The sequence below is a fragment of the Oryx dammah genome, unplaced genomic scaffold (assembly GCF_014754425.2).
Source record: "Oryx dammah isolate SB20612 unplaced genomic scaffold, SCBI_Odam_1.1 HiC_scaffold_5, whole genome shotgun sequence".
NCBI lineage: Eukaryota > Metazoa > Chordata > Mammalia > Artiodactyla > Bovidae > Oryx > Oryx dammah.
The window spans coordinates 93342086-93367121 of record NW_024070189.1 but is presented as its reverse complement, the minus strand read 5'-3'; the positions used below and the strand labels follow the sequence as shown (position 1 = coordinate 93367121).

General features: G+C 44.8%; 1 protein-coding gene across 4 annotated transcripts in view; it reads right to left on the bottom strand.

Moving 5' to 3' along the window:
* Positions 1 to 25036, bottom strand: part of INSR (insulin receptor) — a 144068-nt gene that overhangs the window by 23695 nt on the left and 95337 nt on the right. For 2 of the 4 annotated variants that reach the window (XM_040240604.1, XM_040240605.1), the window contains exons 7-13: positions 24302 to 24428; positions 23069 to 23319; positions 21100 to 21267; positions 15353 to 15554; positions 13418 to 13453; positions 6672 to 6946; positions 5629 to 5768 (exon numbers count right to left, since the gene is read on the bottom strand). In XM_040240604.1, coding sequence (XP_040096538.1) covers positions 5629 to 5768; positions 6672 to 6946; positions 13418 to 13453; positions 15353 to 15554; positions 21100 to 21267; positions 23069 to 23319; positions 24302 to 24428 — 1199 coding nt within the window. The remainder of the gene's footprint in view (positions 1 to 5628; positions 5769 to 6671; positions 6947 to 13417; positions 13454 to 15352; positions 15555 to 21099; positions 21268 to 23068; positions 23320 to 24301; positions 24429 to 25036) is intronic. The other 2 variants (XM_040240606.1, XM_040240607.1) reach the window with 1 other exon arrangement.

The following is a 25036-nucleotide window of genomic DNA, read 5'->3' as shown; positions in this document are numbered from 1 at the left end:
ATAAATAGTTTGTCTTCTGCTGCTGGGGGAGTTGAAATGATTTGTCCCAGATCTCATAGCTGGTCATTGGCAGGGCAGCCCTTGAACCCAGAACTGTCTGGCTGCAAAACCACCAACTGTCTGGCTGCCTTGAAACCCCCACGGAGTATTTTCACCAGGACTCCAAGAGGGGAGGAAAGAAGGAACTCAGATCTCCTAAATCACCTAAGGACCAAACAGATACATGGATTTAATGTCTTAAGGACAAATTTTAAAACAGCTTCCTTCTCAAATTGTAGCCTTTTGATTTATTTATTAAAAGAGTGTGTACGCACGCACACACGCACATTCAGTCATGTCCAACTCTTTGTGACCCCATGGACTGTAGCCCGTCAGGCTCCTCTCTCCATGGGATTTCCCAGGCAAAAATACTGGAGTGAGTTGCCAATTCCTTCTCCAGGGGATCTAAAAGAGTTGGGATCTACTTAAATGTCTGGAAAGAAGGGTAGAGATAAGTAAGTATACACACCCCAGCAATAAACATGTAAAAAGAAAGAAACCCAGGGCTTATTAGGAGAAGCATAAGGCTCACTGGGAAATATGATCATGAAACCTGTAAGCGTCAGCCAGTTTTAAAACTTTCCAAAACAGCTCCAAGTTCATAGTGCATGCAGGGAACTGGACTGGAAAATTTCAGGAGGGAGTGGGAGGAGGGAGAGAAACGTAAAAACTCCCGTGCTTATCATGTGATAATAACAGCAAGAAAACAGATCAGGCTAGTGGTAGGAGTGGGGAAGTCTAGTCCAAAGGTTGTTCCAAGTTGAATGAGTCACCAAGTGGAAAGGGACAAATAAGCAAATATAGAAACCAAAGGGAGCTGCTATCCGGGGAGAAAGGGAAAATATAGCCTCCAGTGCTGGTCGGGTACCTCGAGGGGTGAGGACAGAGAAGGGAGCCTGATGGAAGGAACTAGAGACACCAAAAAAAAAAAAAAAAAAAAAAAGAAAGAAAGAAAACACCAAGAAGCAAGTCTGATGAAGAGTGAAGAAGCCAATTATAGAAAAGTTTATGCAAACAACGGGGAAAAAAAGAAAAACGGCTGAAAATTGCAAAACATGCTGAGGCAAAGATGTTAAGTGCACAGAAACTGAAAATCGATGCTCTTTCCACGGAGATGGTTCCTGGGTCCAGGGTGTCCCAGGATGGGAGGGGAAGTGGTGAGGGGAGAAATGACTGATGCAAAGTTCAAGAAGAGGCAGAATCAAAAAAAAAATGGTGATTTTGGCTGTTCAACTAGCAAATAAGAGGGGAAATAATGACCTCCCACCAAATGTTGGAGAGAATTTTGTAAACCTGGCAAAATTACATCCCAACAGTACAACTGGTGTAAAAAACTTTTTTTTAACTTTACTTTTTACTTTATCAAGGGTTTCCCAGGTGGTACAGTGGTAAAGAACCTGCCTGCCAATACAAGAGTTGCCAGAGTCGTGGGTTCAATCCCTGGGTGGGGAAGATTCCCTGTAAGAGGAAATGGCAATCCACTGCAGTATTCTTGCCTGAAAAATCCCATAGACAGAGGAGACTGGTGGGCTACAGTCCACAGGGTCGCAAAGTCAGACACAACTGAGCAACTGAGCATCCACACACATTATTCAAAGCGATGCTAGACAGTTAAAGAAAATGGAAATAACAGACCAGTTTTGTTCATGAGGAGTTTTTTTTTTTTTTTTCTTTTAAGGTATTACAACCTCTCACTCCTAACTTTCTCTCCAACTCCCTGTTCCCCTAAAGAGCAAATAGGGCTGGTCTGTCTGGGATCAGGGTCAGGCAGAGATTTTGGTGGGGATTGGTGGAAGGGATTCCTACTGGTGATCCTTGGGTTCCAGAAATGAGAGAGGCAGGCCAGCAACGATGGCTGGGAGAAGTTAGGCTTGGATCCAGCGCCAATAGGGTAACCCATGTTATATTGGGATGCAAGAATTTAGTGTTCAAGCCTGTGAAGTGAAGTGAAAGTCACTCAGTTGTATCCAACTCTTTGAGACCCCATGGACTATAGAGTCCATGGAATTCTCCAGGTCCCAATACTGGAGTGGGTAGCCATTCTCTTCTCCAGGGAATCTTCCCAACCCAGGGATCGAACCCAGGTGTCCCACATTGCAGGCAGATTCTTTATCAGCTGAGCCACCAGGGAAGACCTACTGGTGACCTTTGGGTTCCAGAAATGAGAGAGGCAGGCCAGCAAAGGTAGCTGGGAGAGGGTTGGATCCAGTGCCAATAGGGTAATACCTGTACCAGTTTATCCATGTTATACTGGGATTAGGGACTTTAGTGTTCAAACCTGGGAAATTCCAGGCAAATGAGGATGAGATGGCCACAGTAGCAGAGACCTGTCTCCATAGAGACAGAAAGCAGATTAGTGATTGCCAAGGGCTGGAGACATTACTTTGCCAACAAAGGTCCATCTAGTCAAGGCTATGGTTTTTCCAGTGGTCACGTATGGATGTGAGAGTTGGACTGTGAAGAAGGCTGAGCGCCGAAGAATTGATGCTTTTGAACTGTGGTGTTGGAGAAGACTCTTGAGAGTCCCTTGGACTGCAAGGAGATCCAACCAGTCCATTCTGAAGGAGATCAGCCCTGGGTGTTCTTTGGAAGGAAGGATGCTGAAGCTGAAACTCCAGTACTGAACTGAACTGAACTGAAGGGCTGGAGGGAAAGGAAGCAGGAGAGACTGGGGGTTTCATGGCTGGAGGTGGAGGTAGGCTTTCTTTGAGAAGTGATGCAAATATTCTGGAGTTGTGGTGATGGTAGCACAACTCTGTACTCTATTACAAATCACTGCATTGTATTAATATGTGTTCAGTTCAGTTCAGTCGCTCAGTTGTGTCCAACTCTTTGCAACCCCATGGACTGCAGCACACCAGGCCTCCCTGTCCATCACCAACTCCCAGAGTTTACTCAAACTCATGTCCATAATGTTGGTGGTGCCATCCAACCATCTCATCTCTGTCGTCCCCTTCTCCTCCCACGTTCAATCTTTCCCAGCATCAGGGTCTTTTCAAATGAGTCAGCTCTCCACATTAATATGTGTTAAGTGGTTGTATTTTACCATGTGTGAATGTATCTCAATTAAGCTGTTATTTAAAAACCCTTATGCCTAAGCTAATCAGCATATAGCACTGTCCTGGTCATATGACTGGGTGTCATGTGACCTCAGCCTGGCTGGAAATGCTGGGACATAGACTCTCTTCTTCCAGGCTTGGTGCTGAGAGAATATGAGGGTTAGAACCTCTAAAATCACAGGACAGCCAGGAGCTACTGGGCTCACAGCAAGGACCCTTGAGACACAAAAGATCCAAAGGAATCTGGATCCAGCTGTGCCTGAACTCCATCAGCTGGTTATGGAAGCTAATAAGCTTCCTTTTTGTCATAAGTTACTTTTGTGGCTGCTGGTGGAAGATGAAGAGTAACTGCTTAGAGAATCTAAAATCCAGAGCTGGAAATCTCAGTCTCCTCATTATACTGGACCATGATCACCCCCAACATAAAAACTTTAAAAGGCTGTATATCCACCAGTTATATGTATGCACCATCTTCTATGTATCCATTCTCCAATGGGTGGACATCTAGTGGCTTGCGCTTTTTGTTAGTGGTGAAATTCTTGCATAAAGCTTTGCTACCAACCCAAATCTGAACTATTTCATTAGAACAAATGGGCTTAATATATATGGGATGAGATAGTAAATCACCTGTGCACTAGTGGCTCCCTGTGAATCGTGCCGCTCTTTATATACCCCCGAAGGCTCCTCTCCCACACTGATTCTGGGCTCGGCCACTAGGCTCACACTAGTGCATATTTTTCCTTGACAACTATTTCTCTTGACGACTGTCTGCAGGACATATAAAAACAGGCCAGGGGCCAGTTTGGCCCATAGATCATAGTTTGCTGATTTCAGTTCTAAATCATCATCAAAGCTGAATATCTGGGCATCCAGAGATGTGGTCCCAGGAGGGATCAACAGATGGAGGTCCATTTGTCATCTCTGGCTTGGGGAAACTGAGCTGTGCCCACCAACCTCTGTTGCATGCATGCTAAGTCAGTTGTGTCTGACTCTGCGACCCCATGGACTGTAGCCCACCAGGCTCCTTTATCAGAGGATTCTCCAGGCAAGAAATCTGGAGTGGGTTGCCATGCTCTCCTCTAGGGGATCTCCCTGACCCAGGGATCGAACCCATATCTCCTGCAGCTCCTACATTGCAGGCAGATTCTTTACTGCTGAGCCACTGGGGAAGCCAACAACCTCTGTTAGGGGTTGGCAAACTAGAGCCCACAGGCTGAATCTGGTCCACTGCTTGATTTTGTAAATAAACTTTTATTGGCAAACGGCCATGCCCATTCATTTTCATTCTGTGTCTGCTTTGAAGTCTATTCGGCTCCCTAAATTTCCATTCTCTCAGCCATACAGGGAGACACTCACCAGCAGATTCTACTTTGTAGGGTCACTGTGAAGTGTAAACGGATCATTGCAAAGGGCTCAATTGATGGCAGGGTACACCCTCTGGGTCAGCTCAGGGAGGTGACCTGACATCTGTCTGAAGTCATCCAGTAAATGGGGGAAGTGGCCCCAATCAATCCAAGCCTCAGCAGTGCCTCTCTGGGCTGTGTGCATGCTCAGTCGCTCAGTCATGTCTGGCTCTTTGCAACCCCATGGACTGTAGCCTGCCAGACTCCTCTGTGCGTGGGATTCTCCTGGCAAGAATCCTGGAGTGGGTTACCATTTCCTCCTCCAGGGAAACCTTCCGACCCAGGGATCAAGCCTGCATCTCCTGTGTCTTCTACATCGGCAGGAGGATTCTTTGCCATGGAGCCACAAGGTAGACAACAAGCCATATCAGAGGATAGAGACTTGCCCCACAGTGGCTACTAGCTTAGAATGGGGGCCAGCAAATCCAGCCTGCTTGGTGCCTGTTTTTGCAAATAAAGTTTTAATGGCACACAACCATACCTATTTATTTACATATTATCTACACGTGGCTTTCACAACACAAAGGCAGAATTGAGTAGCTGCAGACACCATCTGACCACAAAGCCAAACATGTTTTGGATCTGGACCTTTACAGAAAGAATTGCCAACCCCGGGATTACAACATCAGATAGCCCTGGGTTCAAATTCTGATTCTATTCTTATAAACCTTGGATGCAATTTAAATTCTGGATGCCTCAGTCAGTACCAAGCTCACTGGGTTTTCTGAGGATTTATTGTACTTCATTGATCCCAAGAGACATATTATTTCTACATTTGACATTTCTGAAATCTGAATGTATCTTACAGTTAGAATGGGCAGCACCTTTTTCTTTCTGAGCAGTCTGTGAGAATAACAGGGCTTCTTATCACGTTAGATGTGGTAAAACTGGATAAATGAGATATCATGTAGAAAGCATTTAGCATGCATGGGGCACACAGTCCTGGGGAGAGTTTAGCTACAATAAGATGTTGGACCTGACCCATCTCCCTGGAAAGTCATATATCAAGGCTTTGAGCCTTCATGACAAAGCGTCTAATGAGAGAAGCACAAGAGCCAGATTCAGGAAAAGGAAGGAGGTACCAATAACAGCCTTGAAGGCACATCCCCAGGCATCAAGGATCTTACCTCCTCGCCATATCGTCGGTAACTCACTTCATACAGCACAATCAGACCGTTGGGCTCCTTGGGCTCCTGCCACATCAAGTGAACAACGTTGTTCTCGAAGATTTCATGGGTCACGGGGCCAACAATATCATCTGCCTTGGCTGTAAGGAGCAGTGATTAGTGTTGGGGACTCGATCCCTGGATCAAACCCCACCTCCACCACTGAGCAGCTGAGCGACCTTAAATTGGTTGTGTAACTGTGTTCCATTTCCCTTATTGGAGAATGGACATTCTCATGGAATTCTTTACATATTTATGTATATCTATCCATCTATCTATCTATTTATGTATCTATTGATCTATCTTACATACTGTTGGTTAGGTTTCTCTAGAGAACCCTACTATACTATATATATATATATATATATATACACACACCATATGTTTGTATTTCTTAATTTCACTTTATTTTTCTTATGACTCACACACAGAAAAAGAGTCAGACACAACTTAGCAACTAAACAACAACTAGAAAGATGATTATAGTTAACTGTATGTGTGTGACTCTTTTGCAACCCCATGAACTGTAACCCACCAGGCTCCTCTGTCCATGGAATTCTCCAGGCAAGAATACTGGAGTGGGTTGCCAGTCCCTTCTTCAGGGGATCTTCCCAACCCAGGGATCAAACCCAGGTATCCTGAACTGCAAGCAGATTCTTTACTGTCTGAGCCACCAGGGAAGCACAAAGTTAATAATGCTGTGTTTTATACTTGAAAGCTGCTAAGAGAGGAGATCCGACATTTTCTCACCACAAACAAGAAGTGGTAATTTTGTGCCCTGATGGAGAAGTTAGCTAATGCTATTGTGGTAAAGATTTTGCAGTGTATAATGGAGCGAAACGACACATTGTACACCTGAAATTTACAAAATGTATTATGTCCACTGCATCTCAGGGGAAAATGAAAAATGATGAAGGCAAATAAAATCTCATGTATGCTGCCTAGAGAGTGGAGAGCCTCCTTGGTTAGCCTGTGTCTCTTGGCTCGGCGATGAGTCGACCTACCTTCAGGCATGGTCCTGGCGCTGACATAGGCAGCCACGCTACACCTCTCCTCGGGGGAATCTTGGTTGCAAGCCTGTAGCTCGATGCGATAGCCAGTAAAGTGACGTAGGCCGGAGATGACCAGCGACTCCTTGTTCACCACTTTCTCGAAGGGTCTGTGCTCCTCCGAGCTCGTGGGTATGCTGGTAGAGGAGCTATTGGGGAACCCCAGAACGGTGGGCACGGCTGCTGTTACATTCCCCACGTCACCAAGGGCTCTGCGTTTCCTCGAAGGCCTGTCATGACAGGAGGACACGCCTGGTCATACAATCACCATCTTTGAAAAAATGCTACTGGAGAATAAAAGGTTTAAAACCAAAGACTGAGATGCAGTGAGATTCAAGGGGAGGAGCGTGTAGATTACAATGTAAATTTCCAGGAATTATAACCCAGAGTTGCTTTTAAAGAAGATGCCCTCCTAGGCATCATGTCAGGCAAGCCCACCCCAAGAGAGGAGTGGGGAGGCTCTGGGACCACCCATAGTAGACACACCAATATTCCCTTCAACATGCTTAATTTCAGATTTTCATTTTGCAGATGAATAGTCCAGCCAGAGTCAGTGTCAAAAATGAGATGCCAAAAGTGCATAAGAGTCTAGCCCTGCCAAATGATTCAAGCTACTTGACACCATCACCAGTTTAACCAGGAGAAATACATCATCTTATTCTTAGGACCCTTTAGGACAATGGCATAATCTAAGTGATTAAACTTCAATCCTTGGTAAAAAAATATCTTAACACTCAGGTTACTAAGGGTAACTCCCCAAATTGCCTATGAGGTCGGCACATTTTCTCCCCTTTAAAAGATATACGAATAAAAATGTTAATAGCCTAAAAAATTTTAAATCCAAAAAGAAAGGTATAAAGAAAATTTGAATTCCTTTGCATTCCACTATGTCCGTTGGGCAATTATTTTTTCTGTGAATGTTACATATGGGTATAATGGGGGAATCAAGCTACTTCTATAATCCACTTGGCTCACTTGTATTAGAAGCAATCTCAAATATTTTCCTGAAAACATAATGTCTCAAATAGGATGGAATTTACTTTTTTTTTTTCTTCTTCAACTTGAAGATATTCCCTCCTTGTTATGAAAGTGCCACATGCTCACTGCAGAAAACTTGGAAACCTGTAGAATATTCCATTTAATGCAAGAACCATAATTTACTTAGTCATCTTCCAATTTTTAAAATATAAGCATATTCCCAATTTTTTTTGCTATTATAAATATTACTGTGATCATTGTCCAAGTGTCTCATTAGTTCCTAAAAGTAGGTTCTAAGAAATTATTAGATTATGCCTCTTCATACCTATGGCTAAATTGCTACCCTCCAGATCCTTTAAACTGACTTGTGGTCACACCCATAAAGGGGATTCCCAGGTGGCAATAGTGGTAAAAATAAAACCTGCCTGTCAATGCAGGAGATGAGACACAGGTTCAATCCCTGAGTCGGGAAGATCCCCCGGAGGAGGGCATGGCAACGACCCCAGTATTCTTGCCTGGAGAATCCCATGGACAGAGGGGATTGGCAGGCTACAGTCCATAGGATCCCAAAGAGTTAGACATGACTGAAGCAGCTTAGCACACAGATATATCTGCTGCCTATTTGTTTATTTATATTGTACCTACTTTCTGAAACCCTCATTCTAAGAGTTTCAGGGCTGATTTTCTTAGGTTTTCAAGGAATACTCTTAGATAAAGGGTCAGTAAACTTGTCACATAAATGCTAGATAGTAAATATTTTGCGTTTTGCCAGTCGTGTGTTTTTTGTCACAGCTGTTCAACTTGCAATGGCTTCCAAGCCATGGCAGCTTGAAAACAGCGAGAGACACGATGTACACAAGTGGGCATGCCTACATTCCAATAAAACTTGTTGACAAAAACAGGCAGTCTGTCTACTCTTGAATCAGAATACCTGAAAATGTCAATGCTTTTGTTTCCCACTGGAGAAGGAAATGGCAACCCACTCCAGTACTCTTGCCTGGAGAATCCCCTGGATGGAGGAGCCTGGTGGGCTACAGTCCACGGGGTTGCAAATAGTCAGACATGACTGAGCGACTTCACTTTCACTTTGTTTCCCACAATACATTCCTTACAATCGATTCCAATTCTCATTTCTGAGTTACTGCGTTGTCTGCAGCTACTGCTGCTAAGTCGCTTCAGTCGTGTGTGACTCTGTGTGACCCCATAGACGGCAGCCCACCAGGTTCCCTTGTTCCCGGGATTCTCCAGGCAAGAACACTGGAGTGGGTTGCCATTTCCTTCTCCAATGCAGGAAAGTGAAAAGTGAAAGTGAAGTCTCTCAGTCGTGTCCAACTCTTAGCGACCCCATGGACTACAGCCCACCAGGCTTCTCCATCCATGGGATTTTCCAGGCAAAGGTACTGGAGTGGGTTGCCACTGCCTTCTAGATACTCAGAGAATTGTTAATTAGTTATGATGAGATTGGCTTCCTTCCAAAGTAAACAGGAATAGTTTTAAGAAAAATGTTACTTTGGATGTTGGTTTCATCTAAATAATATTTATCTTGTTGCAGAAGTTTTCTAGTCCTAGCTTTATAAAAGGCCTCTCCCCCAACCGCCTTTCTTTAAGTCCAGTTCAGTTCAGTCACTCAGTCATGTCTGGCTCTTTGAGACCCCCATGGACTGCAGCATGCCAGGCTTTCCCGTCCATCACCAACGCCTGGAGCTTACTCAAACTCAATGGTTGGTGATACCACCCAACCATCTCATCCTCTGTCGTCCCCTTCTCCTCCTGCCCTCAATCTTTCCCAGCATCAGGGTCTTTTCCAATGAGTCTACTCTTTGCAACAGGTGGCCAAAGTACTGGAGCTTCAGCTTTAACATCAGTGCTTCCAATGAATAGTCAGGGCTGACTTCCTTTAGGATGGCCTGGTTAGATCTCCTTGCAGTCCAAGGGACTCTCAAGAGTCTTCTCCAACACCACAGTTCAAAGGCATCAATTCTTCGGTGCTAAGCTTTCTTTATAGTCCAACTCTCACATCCATGAATGACTACTGGAAAAACCATAGCTTTGACTAGACGGACCTTTGTGGGCAAAGTAATGTCTCTGCTTTTGAATATGCTGTCTAGGTTGGTCATAGCTTTTCTTCAAAGGAGCAAGCATCTTTTAATTTCATGACTGCAGTCACCATCGGCAGCGATTTTGGAGCCCCCAAAATAAAGTCTGTCACTGTTTCCATTGTTTCCCCATCTATTTGCCATGAAGTGATGGGGCCAGATGCCATGATCTTTGTTTTCTGAATGGTGAGCTTTAAGCCAGCTTTTTCACTCTCCTCTTTCACTTTCATCAAGAGGCTCTTTAGTTCTTCTTCACTTTCTGCCATAAGGGTGGTGTCATCTGCATATCTAAGGTTATTGATATTTCTCCCAGCAATTTTGATTCCAGCATCTTTAGGTTAGTAATTTAAAAAATCTTAGTTCTCCAGCCAGGGATTGAAGCCACATCACCTGCAGTGGAAGCACCCAGGGAAACCCCCCCCCATAATGTTTAATAAATGTTATTTAATGAGATTACTATGACTTTTCTTATTGAATCTCTTGATGAATTAGATTCTACTATCAGAACACCTGATCTTGAACCATCCTTGAACTTATGAGATTGATGGTATTGCCAGCACAGTGCTTTGTTTAGGACATTTGGATCTAAAATCCCATATTTGTTCGTCCTGGGGTTTTCTTTCAATGTAGAATCTTCATCAAGTTCTGCTAAGGGATGCTGTTTTACAAAATGAATTGGGAAGATTTCCATATATTTCTATGTTCTGAAAAAGTTTCTGAAAATAGTTTCTCTTTGAGAGTGTGAAAGAATGCATCCATAAAACTCTCCAAACCTGGGGCCTTTTTGTGAAGAAATTCACTGACATTTTTTTTTTTCAGTCTTTTCCCAAGGTCATTAGGATAGTTAATCTTTCTGCTGCTTCCTAAATTAGCTTAGACAAGTTAAAATGTTCACCTCTCTGAAAGTTTCAAATTGAAGAGCTCATGGTTATCCAGAGAATTTACCACAAATTTAGTGATATTAATTTTCCCTCCCTCCCTAACCCATTATATTTTACGTTTTATAGTTTTTTCTTAATTTACAAAAAATCATTTAAGTCTACTAATTTACAACAAAGTCCAGGTTTGGCAGTATTCTACAAGTGAAGGTATGTGGTGGTCATGTCCCTGATATTTTCCAAATGGATCTTTTTTTTTTTTTGGCTGCACCATGCAGCATGCCTAGGATCCTAGCTCCGAGATCAGGGATCAAACCCAGGCCTCCCTGCATTGGAAGCATGGAATCTTAACCACTGGACCACCAAGGAAGTCCCTCCACATGGATTTTAATGAAAATTTCCATTTCAACTTCCACCCAATAGAAATCTAAGTGATCCACTTTTAATCACCAGGAAGTAGAGTTTTCTGTTCGAGCTCTTGAAGTTTACCTTTAGTTTTTGTTGCGTTGTCATCAGCAAAAACAAACCTTACTTTGGGCGTACTCACTAAGATTTTCTTTGTGGTCCTTTTGTCTGAAAAGACCATTGACTTTCCTGAATGGAAACCAAAGCTAGTAAGCCAAAGATACACCCATGCTAGCAAGATTCAAAACATTTCTTTTTTTTTTTCCAAAACATTTCTATACAAGCACAGACGAGCCTTCCAGAAATGATGGAGACCCTAGGGTCTCACGAATAACTGCTGAAAATTGATTATCTAATCAAAAAGAAACATAAATGGCCTCTAACAGGCCAAATATGCATATACCAAAGGATTATATCCAATAGGACAAGACCACCACGTGGTCACAGAAGATCCCCCTGATTGGATCAAGGTCTCACATTTCTAGATCGTTATGTGTGGGTGTGTGCCTTGAACGCATAGGCGTGTCTGATTCTTCAGACCCGTTGGAATTCTAGCCCTCCAGGCTCCAATCTGTGGGATTTTCCAAACAAGAATACCAGAGTGGGTTGCCATTTCCTCCTGCAGGGAATCTTCCTCTCCCAGGAATGGAACGCTCACCTCCTGTCTCCCGCAATGCGGGTGGATTCTTTAGCTGCTGAGCCATTGTGTTACAGTCCTGTCTGACTCTTTGCAACTCCATCAACTGTGGCCTTCCAGGCTCCTCTGTCCACGGGATTTTCCAGGCAAGAATACTGGAGTGGGTTGCCATTTCTTGTGCGGATCGAACCTGGGTCTCCTACATCGCAGGCGGATTCTTTACCATCAGCCATCAGGGAAGCCCAGATCTTTCTTTACTACAGATTATATTCCAAATGGCCACTAGAGGGCAGACTGGGGTCGAACATTCCTGAAAATAAACCCTCCCTTGGAAGAATAAAATCGTTCCTCATAGCTCTCTTCGGAGAAGGCAATAGCACCCCACTCCAGTACTCTTGCCTGGGAAATCCCATGGACGGAGGAGCCTCGTAGGCTGCAGTCCATGGGGTCGCTAAGAGTCGGACACGACTGAGCGACTTCACTTTCACTTTTCACTTTCCTGCATTGGAGAAGGAAATGGCAACCCACTCCAGTGTTCTTGCCTGGAGAATCCCAGGGACAGAGAAGCCTGGTGGGCTTCCGTCTATGGGGTCACACAGAGTCGGACACGACTGACGTGACTTAGCAGCAGCAGCAGCAGCATAGCTCTCTTAACCTTGCCTGTCTAGTCTCCCCTCCTGTTCTTCCCAAGAGTCCAGGATTTTTTCCACTGACTTCCCTTTCGCCACGTTCTCTCTGCCTGTCCTCTCTCCTCCAGGTCACCCCCTCATCGTTCAGTCCTTCTCTCTCTTTTATTTTTAAACTGAGGCGTGCTGTAGTCACTCAGCTGTGTCTGACCCTTTGCAACTCCATGGACTGTGGCCCAGCAGGCTCCTCTGTCCATGGGATTCTCCAGGCAAGAATACTGGAGTGGGTAGCCATTCCCTTTTCCAGGGGATCCTCCCATCTCAGGCATCGAGCCCAGGTCTCCCGCACTGTAGGCAGATTCTTTACCGTCGGAGCTACCAGGGCAGCCCATAAATCCTGGAGTGGATAGCCTATCCCTGCTCCAGTGGAATCTTCCCAACCCAGTAATCGAACCGGGATCTTCGGCATTGCAGGCGGATTCTTTACCATCTGAGCCACCAGGGTTTCCCCACATTGAAGCATAGCTGACTCTCTCAGACACACGTCAAAGGGGAGCATCCCTGACTGTCCTCGGCGGATGCAGGGACGAGCACACCTGTGCTCAGGCCTGCCGCCATCCCGCACTAGTCACCCCAGATAAAAACGTTCCCACTCCCGGATCAACTTTCTCCACTGCCTGCTGCTAAGTGGTTTCGACTGACTGCGTGCCCAGCACAGTTCTGCACAAACGGTAGGCTTGATAAATAAATGTGTCCCGGCATGGAGGAAAAATGGGCAGCATCTTGGAAACGCCCTGGGAAGTCTCGAGTCTATGTTTTAGTAAGAGTGTGTTAGTTAGGATATTTCTACCCCCCCCCCCCCCCCACAATCATGCCCAGGTTCCATTTCAGGGTGAAGGCATTTAAAGTGCGAATTTGTGAAGCGCCCCCTTTCGGCAGAACAGCGCGATTCATGCATCAAACCACAGAAGGCCCCCGGGGATCTCAAAGGGGCTCAACATGCTTCCTGCCCCGCGGGCCCACTGGCCCTGCACTGTGCAGCCACCAGGGGCCACGCGGACGTCCCACAGGGGAGTCGTACCTAGCGTCCTCGGCAACAGGGCCTGAAGATGATTTTCTGTGAAAACAAAACCAGCTGCTTTGAGGACAGACAGAACTTCAGACAGACCTCTTGCTTCTGACACCCTGTGCCAGCAGCCCAAGGGCGCCTGCCGCAGGCCATGGGCCACTTGTTGCCATCACTTGAACCACATCTTCCCCAGCAGGTGTGCAGGACACAGCTGGCAGTTGGGAAGAGGGAGTCAAGAAAACACCCCTGAGACCTGGTCATCTGGGGTTCCCAGGAGATGTCAAAGGTAACACTACTTTTTTCTTTGGGGTCATGCCATGGCTTCCCCTGTGGCTCAGTGCTAAAGAATCCGTCTACAATGCAGGAGATGCAGGTTCGATCCCTGGGTGAGGAAGATCCCCTGGAGGAGGGCACGGCAACCCACTCCAGTACTCTAGCCTGGAGAATCCCCTGGACAGGAGAGCCTGGTGGGCTGCAGTCCATGGAGTCGCCAAGAGTCGGACACGACTGAAGCAACTGCACACAAGCACGGAGCATGTGGGATCTTCCCTGACCAGGGACTGAACTCGCGTCTCCTGCATTGGAAGCGGAGAGTCTTAATCACGGGGCCACCAGGGAAGCCCAAACTAGTTTTAAACCTTATGACTGACTGGGCCACTATCCTCAGGTCTGGTGGAGTTTTAATGGGTGAAACAATAACTGCCTCCACGCCTGGCCTGTGCCATTTAGTGCTCTTTCGGACTCAGGGTCAGATAAGAATGCAAGAAAGAGAAAAGAAACGTTACACATGGACAGTTCTAATGAAGCCTCTAGCAGGAGCAATGCTAAGCCTCTGAAGAGACCCACTTTCAAATCTTGTTTTATCTCAGTGCAACCTCTGGGGGTGGGAGGTTGATCCACTTTGGAAATGATCAATTGTGTTGGACACTTCTGGCCAGCCATCTGGTGAAGTCTGTTAGCGGGAAGGGTCAAGATTGGAGAGGGTGGGGGCAACTGAAAGCTCCCAGCACATTTGCTTTGTAAACCTGGGCAGAGTTGGGGGGGTGGGGGGTGGGGAAAGGCTTTGGACCCATAAAAGGGAGTTGGCAAGTGCTTCAGTGGGTTACCAGAAAGTCTCATGAACTTATTAAGATGCAGACAGTGTTACTGCCATCTAGTGGGTGGAGGCCTGGGATGCAGCTCAACATCCTACCCTGCACAGGATGGTCCTACCCCAGAGAATGAGCTGGCTCCAAATGTCAGCAGCACCAAGGCTGAGAATCCCTGTGAGACTCATGTAATCTCACAGCCATGAAATATATGAACCATTTTTCTCTCCATTCCTCAGATGGATAAACTGAGGCAACTTGCCTTCTACCCAAGTGTCTCAGCTTGCAAGAAGGGTAAAGAGGTATGAAAAAACCAAGAGTCATTTTTACTGCAGACCCTCTGTTTACTTTCCCTTCACTCACTAAAGGAAACATATTTAAATAGTGAAGTCTCTGGGGTTCTGACGAGGCCATGGAAAGTTCTGGAAGGATGAGAAGTTTCCTTAGATTAAAAAAAGGGAATGCACTGAGCTTGAGACTCAGCCATAAATCAAGCATTGGGCTGGGCATGCAGCTCTCTGTCATCTAATCTAATAATTGAATTTATTATCTATAATCAATCAATTAGGTAATAATCAATCATCGATAATCTAATGGAATTCATCAGAACTCAGACTGAGACCAGAGGTTGGGTTCATGAGACATCAGAGAGCAAAGGCTGAATTTTTTAAACACTCCTCCTTTTGAGCAGGGATGGAGGGCAGTTCCTCTTCCTGGTAAGGGACTTGTTATAATCTCAAAATCTCTTCCTGCATCCAGGGAAGTGGCTCAGCGTGGACTCAGCCTATCCTCTGTGTCTGCCCCCATTTTGTCTTGTTCCCTAAAGACCTGAGACCACAAGCCAATAACAAATCCCGACCTGGGGATGAAAACCACGTTGTGCAGGTAATCTTCAAACGTTTTCCTGAACGAGGACTCCTCCAGCTCCTTGAGGATCTGAGAGTCGGTCTTCGGGCAGGAGCAGCATTCGCCAGCAGACTCCTCATACTCACTCTGGTTGTGCTTCTGGGACCCCTCTGACTCAAACGGTGGAGACCAGGTCCGGGAGGGCAGCTTCAACCCTAGGGAAAGGCAGAGCAGGGCTCAAGTCCCCACCCCACTCCCGACCCCCACCACCTACACACACATGTATACACACACATGCAGAGTAAGGGGGACCTTCTCAAAGTGGCTGGGTACATAGACAGAGCTCAGTGCAGAGGTCTGGGCTCAAGTTCTCCTGGAAAGAATAAGATCCTTCACTGGAGGGTCTTGACAACAGAGAAGGTGCCTGTCAGCATGTAGCAAGACACTGTCGGACACCACAACCCCACAAGGCTGGAGGCCAAAGGTAATTGTGCGTGTCCCTGCCCTTGGGGAGCTTCACATTCCAGTGGCTGAGGTGCACGGGAGTGGGAGGGATATACAGTGAACTAAGAAATGCACATGCTCTGTGTCAGATGGCAGGGGAAAAGGACAGAGGGTCTCTGGGGCGAATGTCTCAGAGAAAGTGATGCTGAGCCATCCCCAAGGAAGTAACAGAACGATCCATGCGCACATCTCGTGTGTGTATGCTCAGTCACTCAGTCTTGCCCGACTCTTTGTGATGCCATGGACTGTAGCCCGACTGGCTCCTCTACCCACAGGATTTCCCAGGCAAGAATACTGAAGTGGGTCGCCACTGCCTCCTTCAGGGGATCTTCCCTCTCCAGCATTGGCAGGCGGGTTCTTTACTGCTGAGCCAGCTGGGAAGCCCATAGAAGATGCAGGCTACTCAAAACCATGCCCTTGATGCCGGGTGCCTATTTGTGTCTATTGAGCAAGGGAAATTCCATCTCTTCCTCTCCCTTTTAATGGCTCCGGGAGACAATGAGCTCTAAGTATCTTCCTGTGAATGCTGAGTACCCACTCGGAAGCTTTGGAAATCCTTAAACATACTTCTTAACGTTTATTAATAGACACAGAATAGCCTGTGTAGGTTTTAGCTGTTAGAGGGGTTATTGATGGCATTATAGATGGAAAATAAACTTAGGATTTCCTTAGTAAAGGGCGGGGGGGCGGGCTCCTGATTTTTTTCTGGGGAGGAAGGGACTTTTGATCAGACACAGACAGGGCTCCTGACCCCTGTCACCCTTTCCGCATGCCACTTGGTGCCCCGTGGGTTTCTGTGACTGTAAGGTACAGTAACACATCTAGTCAAATCCACAGGGACGAAGTGGAAAGGTGGGGAGTGGGGGAGCCAGTGTTTCACAGGGACAGAGTTTCAGTTTGGGGAGATGAGAAAGTTCTGGAGATGATGGTGGCAATGGTTGCACAACAATGTGAATGTGCCTAATGCCGCTGAGCTGTGCACTTAAAAGTGGTTCCAATGGCCAATTTTACGTTATGAAAGTTTTACAATGAAAAAACCATATAGTTGACAAGACTGTACTGTATAATTGAAATATACAATTCAATAGCAGAGTAGAAGCTAAAAGTTCTCATTTAAAAAAGGAGGGGACTTCTCTGGTGGCTCAGTGGTAAAGAATCTGCCTGCCAAGGCAGTACACGCAGGTTTGATCTCTGGTCTAGCAAGATTCCACATGCCACGGGGCAGCTAAGCCTGTGCACCGCAACTACTGAGCCTACCCTGGAGCCGGTGCTCTGCAACCAGAGAAACCACCGCAGTGAGAAGCCTGTGCACCGCAAAGAAGAGTACCCTCCATTGGCCGCAACTAGAGGGAAGCCTTTGACTAGCAATGAAGACCCAGCACAGCCAAAACGAAGTAAATAAAGATTTCTTATATAACAAAAATAAATATGTGAAGTGATAGATGTATTAACTAGGTGGGAGGAATTCTTTTCCAATGTGTATGCACAAAAAGTCATCACAATTTACACACAGTTTTGCTTGTCAATTATATCTCAATAAAACTGAAAAAAAATAAACCACTTCTGATTCTAAAGGAAACTAGTATGGATCACAGTTAGTAAATTATTTATCTTGTGTGTGTTATCAAGTTTATTTATTTGTGTGTGTACTGGGGTTTTTTCTTCGTGGCAAAATACACATAACACAAAATTTGCCGTCTTACTCATTTTTAAGCATTGTGATTCAGTGTCATTAAGTATATTTACATTGTTGTGCAACCATCCCCACCATCCATCTCAAGAACTTTCTCATCTTCCCAAACTGAAACTCTCTGCCCACGAAACTCTGACTCTCCATCCCCTCCCCCACCCTTGGCCCCCACCATCTGCTTCCTGTCTCTATAGATCTGACTCCTCCAGGGACCTCCTGCAAGTGGGATCAGATAATATCTGTCCTTAGTAAGTTTATTTTTTTTTTAATTCTATAAACTTTGGGCAAAATGACAAATAAAATCATGTCAAATCATCACCTTCTAATGACAGACTGACTTCCAGAATAAAACTTGTTGCTCTTATAAAAAAAAAAGAAAGAAAGAAAACACTGCCTGCCCCGATGATGGTGGCAGTTCTAGTTGGTGGTTTCGGTTACTCGAATGCAGGGCCAAGAGTGCACAGCTGAGCCCATGACTTTGCTTGCTCTCGAGTTATATAAAGCATCCGAGGAGATAAATCACGTTTGCAACCCTCTGCTCAGGCGGGGGATGAGGTCACAGGCATACATATAGCACATGATCTTAGAGCTGGGACAGCTCCCGGAGATCATCTGGCCTCCTGCCCCTTTTCCCCAAAAGGAGGCAGCCGGTGACAAGCTGGGTGACTTGCCCAAAGCCCTACATCAGGGCACAGAAAACCTTAGGCTCCCGACCTCAGTCACATGTCATCAGCTGCCCCAAGGTAGGAGGATACCAGTAACTCACAACCTCTAAAGGAAACTAAAGTCAGAGCAGAAAGCAGAGACATCACTTTGACGACAAAGGTCTGTCTAGTCAAAGCTATAGTTTTTCCAGTAGTCATGTATGGATGTGAGAATTGCACTATAAAGAAGGCTGAGCACCAAATAATTGATGCTTTCGAATTGTGGTGCTGGAGAAAACTCTCGAGAGTCCCTTGGACAGCAAAGAGCTCAAACCAGTTAATTCTTAAGGAAATCAACCCTGAATGTTCACTGGAAGGACTGATGCTGAAGCTGATGTTCCAATACTTTCACCACCTGATGTGAAGAGACAACTCATTGGAAAAGACCCTGATGCTGGAATAGATTGAGGGCAGGAGGAGAAAGGGGTGACAGAGGATGAGATGGCTGGATGGCACCACCGACTCAGTGGACATGAATCTGAGCAAACTCGGGGAGAGTGAAGGACAGGGAAGCCTGGCATGCTGCAGTCTGTGGGGTCGCAGTCGGACATGACTTAGCGAGCAACAACAAAGCAACAAACAACAACACAAGTAAAGGATAAATCAGGAGCTTGGGATGAACACACACACACGATTATACATAAGACAGATAACCAACCAGGACCTACTGCCTACTCAATATTCTGTAATAACCTATATGAGATTAATCTGAGAAAGAATGAATCTAGGGACTTCCCTGGTGGTCCAGTGGCTAAGACTCTGAGCTCACAGTGCATGAGGCCTGGGGTTGAGTACTGGTCAGGGAACTAGATCCCACATGCTGCAACGAAGACCCGGCGCAGTCAAATAAATAAATATTTTTTGAAAAGAATGAATCTGTGCACGTGTATAATTGAACCACTTTGCTGTACACCCAAAACTAATACTAAATTGTAAGTCAACTATTTTTTTAACACTCAGTCGTGTCTGACTCTTTGTGACTCGATGGACTGAAGCCCGGCACTTTCCTCCGTCCATGGGATCTTTCCAGGCAAGAACACTGAAGTGGGTTGCCATTTCTTACTCCAGAGGATCTTCCCAACCCAGGAATCAAGTCCCCATCTCTTGCGCCTCCTGCATTGGCAGGCAGATTCTTTAGCACTAGCGCCACCATACTCCAATAATTTTTTTTTAAATAAATAATAAACAAAAGAGTCTAGGGATTGGCAGGGGGAATCTTATATAGACTCAAACAAAACAACTAAAAGGGGGAAAAAGACTTCTGTTTCTTCAGTTTGATGGACTTTTTTACAACCCAGTTTTAAAATAATGTAAGACTAATGTATACACACCAGTTTGAGACTTCAAATATTTTTTCCTTTTTCTGTAGATGGATGCAAACCCATTAAGTAAACGAGACTAAAGACTGGAAAATATGTGTCATTCATATACATTTTTAATGGAAAGCCTAGGGAGGAAGAGATTGGAGACTCTTCGCTGTCTCCAATCCTTAAAACGTAAGGGTCTAAACTTAGGGGCCAGGTCTTCCCTGGAGGTCCAGCAGTTAGGACCTTTCCAATGCAGGGTGGGGTGGATTTGATCCCTGGTCTGGGAGTTAAGATCCCAAATGCCATGTGTCCAAAAAAATTAAATGTAAAAAATAAAAATAAAATTAGAGACCAAAAAAGTCGATATATGTATAACTGATTCACTTTGCTGTACACCTGAAACTAATAAAACATTGTAAATAAACTACTCCAATAAAAAATTTAGAAAATAAGGGACCAAAATTCTTCCCTAACTTTGTCAATCACCACTCCACACATTAGTTGTGTTTCTAGCTTAGCAGAGAAGTCTTGCATGGGTTATAACAGCTACATCCCCACCAGGGGGAGGTGGACGAGGAAGGGGAAGAGGAGAAAATTCCAGAATGCAATGACGCCAAGACATGGGGAGTGTCTGGTTTCAACATGAGTCTTCAGAGCTTGTCTGCACCCTGTGATGTTTAGAAATGTGAACGGGCAGACAGACCTCCCCTTACTGTGTTTTTTACAAATCGAAGGTTTGTGGGAACCCCAAGTCCAGCAAAACTATTAGCACCATTTTCCCAGCAGTATTTGATCACTTTGTATCTCTATGTCATGCTTCAGTAATTTTCCCAATGTATCAAACTTCTTCGTTTTTATTCTACTTGCTATGATGATCTGTGATCAGTGATCTTAGATGTTACTGTTGTAATTGTTTGGGCATGTTTTTAAAGCAATAAAGTATTCTTTAATTAAGGTATGTGCATGGTTTTTTTTTTTAGTCTCGATTTCTTCTTTTTAAAATTTTTATTGAAATAGAATTGATTTATAATGTTGTGTTAGTTTCAGGTGTACAGCAAAGTAACTGTCATATATACATATATCCTTTTTCAGATTATTTTCCATTATAGATTATAAGATATTGAGTAGAGTTCCCTGTGCTATACAGTAGGTCCTTGTTAATTATCTATTTGGGGTAGCAAAGAGTCAGACACAACTGAAGTGACTTAGCACGCACGCACATGTATATTTTAAGCACATTTTTCTTAAAGATAATGCTATTGCACACTTGATAGACTATAGTATAATGTGAATATAACTTTTATAGGCAATGGAAACCAAAAACTTCATGTGACTTGATTTATTGCAATATTTGCTTCATTTCAGGAGTCTGGAACTGAACCCTCGGTATCTCTGAAGAATGCCCGTGTGTGTGTTTTTGTCTGAGATAAAATGGAGTACGTGCTCCCACAAGCACATGCTGGAAATGGGAGGGGAGAGACGTGTCTCGGAAAACAAGAACGCAGTGGATCCGGTGTGTAAAACCAGCCCCTCCCTGACCCCTGTCTGCACTCACCTTTGAGGCAATAATCCAGTTCATACAGCTCACTGTCTTCCGCCTGCCTCTCCCAGAACACCAAGTAGTGTGTGATATTGCCGTTGGGGTCGGAGGGAGGCTTCCACTTCAGGATAATCTGGGACGAGGAATTGGAAACTGAGATGGGATCCAGGGGGACGGAAGGATCTGCCAAGGAGAAAGGAGACAGATCCACTGTGAGGGGGAGGGTACAAGCGGTCAGGTGGGCATGAGAGCAAACAGCCAAGTTAAAGAAATCCTGAGGATGTTCTCTGAAGTGTTATTTAACATCAGAGAAAACTGGAGACACCTGGACATATGGAACACTTGCCTAATAAGAGCACGGGTTACAAAATTTCAATCCATGCAGTACCACAGACTACATAGATTTCCATGTTCCACGATTTTTGCAACAAACATTTACAAAGCTCTAAGGAAAGGCAAGCTTTCTTTGTTTCAGGCACTGGAAAGGTGGTGGGGAAAGGAGGGTGGTGGGAATAGATAAAGTCACATTTTCCGGTTGATTAGCCCCAAACTGAACCCAGTTATGGGGCAAATTTCAGCAGTGGGATGCTGTTCAAACCTATCACTGAGCTGGCAGTCCATTTCACATCCCCTCAAAGGCATCAACTTTGGGCTCCACAGAAGCTTCCCCTGGATAATGGAGGTGGCTGAGAGTCAGCAAGGGGTAGGAGTAGGAGTCTTCAGAAAGAAGACACAGCGTGTACAAAAGCCTGGAAGCTGCAAGTTTCCCGAACTCTAAGTCCTTTGGTTTTGCTGGAGGATACAGGGCAAGAGGGCAGTCGTCACAAGAGCTGCTTCATAAAGCTTGGGCTCTGCGCTATAGGACGGGATTTCTCTCTGCTGATTTTGGGAGGCTGGATAACTCTCTGCTGTGGGTACTGTACTGTGCATTGTTGTAGATTGAGCAGCATCCCTGGTCCCACACTCTAGAAAATACTCCAGTGGCCTACTCCTCCCCAAAACATGGAGATGTGGGAGAGATTTCCCTGGTGGTCCCCTGGTTAGAACTTTGTCTTGCAAGGCAGGAGGTGCAGTTCGATCCCTGGTCAGGGAGCTTAGATGCCACATGCCTCGTGGCCAAAAAACCAAAACATAAAGCCAAAGCAATATTCTAACAAATTCAATAAAGACTTTAAAAATGGTCCACATCAAGAAACAACAACAACAAACCTAGAGCCTATTACAAAGAGTAAAGTAAGTCAGAAAGAGAAGACAAATATCATAATCAATGCATATATATGGAATCTAGAAAGATGAACTGATGGATCTATTTGCAGGGCAGCAGTGGAGATGCAGACTTAGGGAACAGACTTGTGGACCCAGGGAGAGACGGGGAGGGGAGGATGATTCACGAGAGTAGCATGAAATATATACATTACCATATGTAAAACAGATAGCCACTGGGGATTGGCTGTAAGATTCCAGGAGCTCAAACTGGTGCTCTGTGACAGCCTAGGGGAGGGGATGAGGTGGGAGGTGGGAGGGAAGACCAAGAGGGAGGGCACATAGGTATACCTATGGCTGATTCATTTGATGTATGGCAGGAACCAACATTGTAAAACAATTATCCTTCAATTAAAAAATAAATCAATTAAAAATTTTAATTTCAAAAAAATGGAGAAGAGGAGAGAAGCAGAGATGAAACAAAAAATGGCAAAATATTGATAATTATTGAAGCTAAGAGATGATTACATAGGGAGAGGGGCTATTTTCTTCTACTTTTGTAAATATTTGAAAAATTTCCATAATGGTAAGAAGAAATATATGTTCCTCTCTAATGTCTTGTTGCTACTGCCTCATCTTCTGAAATTGTAAATCTCAGTGCCCAGCTCTTTTAGACGCCAACAACCATGCAGAAAAAAAAAGAAAAACAACACAAGCATTTCATATGAAAGGCAAGATGTCTGAGCTCACGCATAAGTTCACATTGACAAGAAATGCTTACTAGTGGCATCTGTCTGGACATAGATGATGTCACTCTTGGCTCCGTATGTACGGCGTTCATCAGAAAAGGTGACCAGGGTCTTGACAAAGATGGCATACTGGGTCCAGGGCTTGAGACCACGCATCAGCCACCCAGGGTGGTTCTGTGACTTGGGATCGTTGGACCTCGTAGGCGGGTCAATATCCACCACTGTCCAGCTGTTGGAGCCACAGGCATCCTGCCCATCGAATTCTGTCACGTTCTGGTAAGGGCTTTCAAGACCAAACAGGTAAAGATGGTTATCATTCCTTGACTATAGTTCTAAAGACCAGAGAGATGTGGCTGGGGGAAGTTACCTCCTACAGGCTTGCACCCTGTTCACCAACAATCTTCTGCCACAAGGAGAAAGGACACAGAAGCAGTCAAAGGGAAAGGGATTGCTTTCCCTATGTCTCGATTTCCCAGTAATATTAATAATAGTAATCATGATGATGATACTATCCGAGTTAGTGATAAGATCACATGAGAGGATGTGGGCTGACTCCTCCACACACAGCCTGACACAGTAAATCATAAGGGATGGAACGATTATCCATGGTAATATGATCACCACTTCCACTGTCTCCTTTTAAAACTCCAGCACAGTCATATACTCAAGACGACCAGGTGTCACTGAATGATGACAGTGTTTCAGTGTAAGATGATGACTAAATTGTGGGGAGGGGCAGTGATGATGGTCACAGAGCATCACGAATATACTTAATGCCACTGAGCTGTACATTTAAACATCGCTAAGATGATCAATTTCATGTTTGTTTTACCATAATTATTTGTGTTGGAGAAAATCCAAAATAGATTTTAAAATAAACTTTTTTTAAAAAAGACACCTACTAAGTAGATACCTACTAAATAGAAATACCTACCAAGACACATACTAAGCAGACTTTTTTAAAAAGACACCTCCTAAGTAGACTTGTGACTTTTTGTTGAGAATGTCTGGTGAGATGTACATACAAGGTGCAAAACGGAATATTTCTATAGGAGATAGCCCAATCTAGACCTCCAAAAGAAACCTGCCTGCTTCAATTTCTGGCTTTTGGCAATAAGAAATGTTACTGATACACCATCAACTGGTGAGATCCCACCAAGGGATCTATGATATTTATTCCACGGATAAGCAGGAGATAGAAAGGAACCTCAGTGGGGGAACTCTGAGCACAAATGTAACACACACCTCTTTATCTTTCTACTTACGCCTCTTTGTAGAACAACATGAACCCCAGGAGGTCTCGGAAGTCAGGAGGCCAATACGGCTCCCATTTCAGCAAGATCTTGTCGTAAGATGTCCGAATGTAAGAAAATTTAAGTAATTCATTTTCACCTAGAAAGGTTTTTTTTAAAAAAACCAAAACACCCAGTATTAGAATTTTAAATAATCTGTTTCAGCCCAAAGCAGGTGATCCCATACTTCCAAGAGAATCCACAAGAAGGATGATGGCAATCTGCTGTTTTCTACTGAGGTCTCATTCCCATGTGCCTCTCCCTTGTTCAGAGGCAAGAACAGATCATATAGGTTGGCCCCAACTGCAAGTCAATTATTGGCCAGATGCTCATCTAAAGAACTGTGGTTGCCACCAACAGGGAAGGACAAGTGGCCAGTTGGTGCTGGGAAAAGGACACTTTCAAGAACAACATTTGTCCTAACACAATTTGTCTTACATGTGGATTCTCATGTCAGAAAAAGTAACTCCAGTGCAAATGGATACAAGCTGACTGGGCTTAAAGAGAGTGCAGATCATTATATCTTGGAGTGACCGCTCTGCGGAAAGATAATGCCTTGGAGACAGTAATTCCCTCCGCCTGGAATATAAACCCTCCCTTAAGCTCCACCCCAACCTTGCTCTCTCCCTCCCCTGAATTACCACAGTTTGGACCAAACTGTCTCATAACAAAACAGCTTCACATGAGGGTATCATGGAAGCCTTGGCA